We start from the raw sequence: 2,756 nt of genomic DNA on the forward strand, positions 1-2,756 counted from the left end.
CGGGCCGGCCGCGCGCGCGCTCGCGGAGATCCTGGCGCTGGAGGCCGCGGCCTGGGGCGAGCTGGACGCGGCGGCGGCGCTGATGCTGCGGGTGCGGGGGCAGCGGCCGTCGCTGCCGTACGGGCTGCTGCAGCTGCGGCCGCCGCCGGCAGCGACGGCGCCGCACGGCGGGGGCCGGGCGCAGCAGGGGGGTGCGTCCTGGCGCGATGGCGGCGGCGGCGACGCCTCCAGCAGCAGCAGCAGCAGCGGCAGCAGCAGCAGCAGCAGCAGCAGCAGCAGCAGCAGCAGCAGCAGCAGCAGCAGCAGCAATCATGGCGGCGGCTACACCTACTCCGCGTCCGACGGGCTGGACGTCCACGCCGACCCGCTGCTGCCGCCGCTGCGCCGCGCGGCGCGCTTCTCCTTCGCGCTGGCCTCGCTGCTGGGCCTGCACCCGGGGGAGGGGCGCCAGGCGCTGCTCGAGTCGGCGTCGGTGGCGGGCCGCCTGCGCGCGGGCATCGCGCGGCTGCAGAAGCAGCGCAAGGTGCTCGCGGCGATGGCGGCCGTGGCGGCGCTCAAGCGCGACCAGGGCGGCGGCGGCGGCAGCGGTGACGGCGGCAGCGGCGGCGGCGGCGCGGCGGGTGGTGGTGGAGGCGGCGGCGATGGCAGCACGGGCGGCGGTGGTTTCGCCCCGTGATGCGGCGAGCTGGCGTTGGCAGACACGGGAGCAACATGGGCGGCGATGCGGCCTGGGCGAAGGACCGACCCGTGTATTCCTCCATCATGCATGTACCATAGACAGACGGCTGCCTCTCTTTCGTCAACCCTTGGCCTGCACGGGGCCATCCCCTGACCAGACATTCTGAGATCAGCTCGTTATTGATTGTCAGTGCTCCTTGGCACGCGAATTTAACAGGCTGCATCACAGCCTTCTTCTGGTCGTGATGGTGTCACACACATGTCGTTGAAATCTCTGTGAGTCAATGAGCCTGGTGCTGCTGGGCTGCCTGACCCACGCAGACAGGGCTGGGATGCAAGCAACAGCTGCTGGGATGACGTGCGCCGCGCCTGGTGCCTGTACGGCCTCTGGAAGCACAAGGCTACGCAAGGGAAGGTCGAAAACAAGGCGTAGCCAATCCGGTTTCCGCAGCGCTTACGACCTGGAAGCTAGCGAGGCACCGCCCTCGCATCCCTCAGCTGCCCCGTCAGTCTGCTGGAAGTGGGCCTGGCCGTCCGCCTCGGGGGCCAGCTGCCGCCCGCTACTGTACTCGCCGTGTGTTGTGCAGTGCATCGCAGAGGCTTTGATGCTGCAGGCGACATGCTCTCAGAAGACAGGCCGTGCGAGCGTCCTGGCTGCAAGCGGCCAGCCCTGGCAGCACGCAAGGCGCCACCCTCGGCGACATCCACTCCGGCTCCGCCCTCGGTCCCCACAACGTAAAACTGCAGACCAATAATGCAATCATCACACGGCAGCAAAACAACACAATGTGGGCCTAGTACACAAGCTCACTCAGAATAGCAACGTCCACAAATTCAATGATTCAATGGCAACAGTCACCACAACCAAGACGTTGAAACCAGCATGCGCAACAGCAGCACCGTGGTGCGGCGGTGGCCACCCCCAACAAGGCCATCTCATATAGCCAGAGCGCTGTTGGCGGCTGTGTAGCCTATATGCGGTAGGTGACGACGAGTTCGCCCAGCGCTGTCTCAAGCCTTAAGCTGTGGCCGTCGGTTGATGAAGACTTTGTCGGTTAAGAGTGTATGGTGCAGTATGCACGGGACTCCTGGGATGCCATGAGCATGAGGGCGCCAGGAGGGCTGGTGGTTGTGGCGCTCGGGGGCCGGAAAGCGTTGCTCCTTTGGGGCAAGGCGTCCCTTGGCATGCCTGCTGCTCGTCTCGAGCCGCCTCGGGCCGCCGCCTCGGGCCCCTGGCTCCTTCAGGGTCTGGGTGCACGTCGCCGAGGACCGTGGCGCTTCTTGCCGCCCAGTAGGCGCCCCTGGGTGACTGGGCCTGTCTGTTAACAAGCACTGTTTTTGCTCCTTCCAAACAACCGTGGCCAGACATACGAAATGACCTCCGCCCCTATCAGTGGTTGGGGTGTCATCCTGCGCTTATGATACGTCTCCAGCCCCCCAGGGTGTCACCTTGAAATCTTGGTGCTGACACCCACAGGCGATTTAGCGTTCGAGGCGTTCACTCTCAAGTACAGATATACTCGGCCGCCGATTCCTTGTGAAGGGAGGGCTGGATCCTCAACAGCCTCCCTGATGAAATTGAAGCGCCAGGCTTGATGACATGATATGAACACATGTGACCTGCCGGGCCACTGTTCTAGTGGGTTACTCCCACCAGAGCCTCTTTGCCCACACGCAGGCCCTGTATGGACCTTTTAACCTTGGGTAGCGCATCTTATAGAAATCGAGATGGGTTGTGCAGGTTCCTTCCATGAGTAAGGCTCAACCCGCAAAGACCTGAACTTCCCTGCCAGCACGCTCCTCTCAAGTGTTCCGCGCTTCTAGTTCAACCACATTCAACTCAAGAATCAAGTGACGATTTCAAGGGAGTTGCGTTGAGAAGGTCGTCAGCCCGACATTTGATTTGCTCTTGAGTTGCAGTGCGGCTGATGCCTTCCACCATGCTCAGCATGCGATTCACGCTCGCTTTTATGGCGGTGGTGCTGCTGGTCAACATGCTGGGCGGGGTGCTGGGCGCCAGGTATGCTGGCAGAGGGGGGCGAGGTTGGGTGGTCCGCGGAGCTACGTATCTCCAGTGG

At 63.8% G+C, this 2,756-nt stretch overlaps 1 protein-coding gene across 1 annotated transcript; it reads left to right on the plus strand.

The window, feature by feature from the left end:
- Nucleotides 1-82: 82 nt before the first annotated feature.
- Nucleotides 83-676, plus strand: MNEG_15960 (hypothetical protein; the record flags this gene model as incomplete). The annotated part of the gene is made up of 1 exon (XM_014035569.1): nucleotides 83-676. One exon carries the CDS (start codon nucleotides 83-85, stop codon nucleotides 674-676), a length of 594 nt encoding a protein of 197 aa, XP_013891023.1.
- Nucleotides 677-2,756: the final 2,080 nt, after the last annotated feature.

Source organism: Monoraphidium neglectum (genome assembly GCF_000611645.1).
Source record: "Monoraphidium neglectum strain SAG 48.87 unplaced genomic scaffold scaffold05836, whole genome shotgun sequence".
Classification (NCBI taxonomy): domain Eukaryota; kingdom Viridiplantae; phylum Chlorophyta; class Chlorophyceae; order Sphaeropleales; family Selenastraceae; genus Monoraphidium; species Monoraphidium neglectum.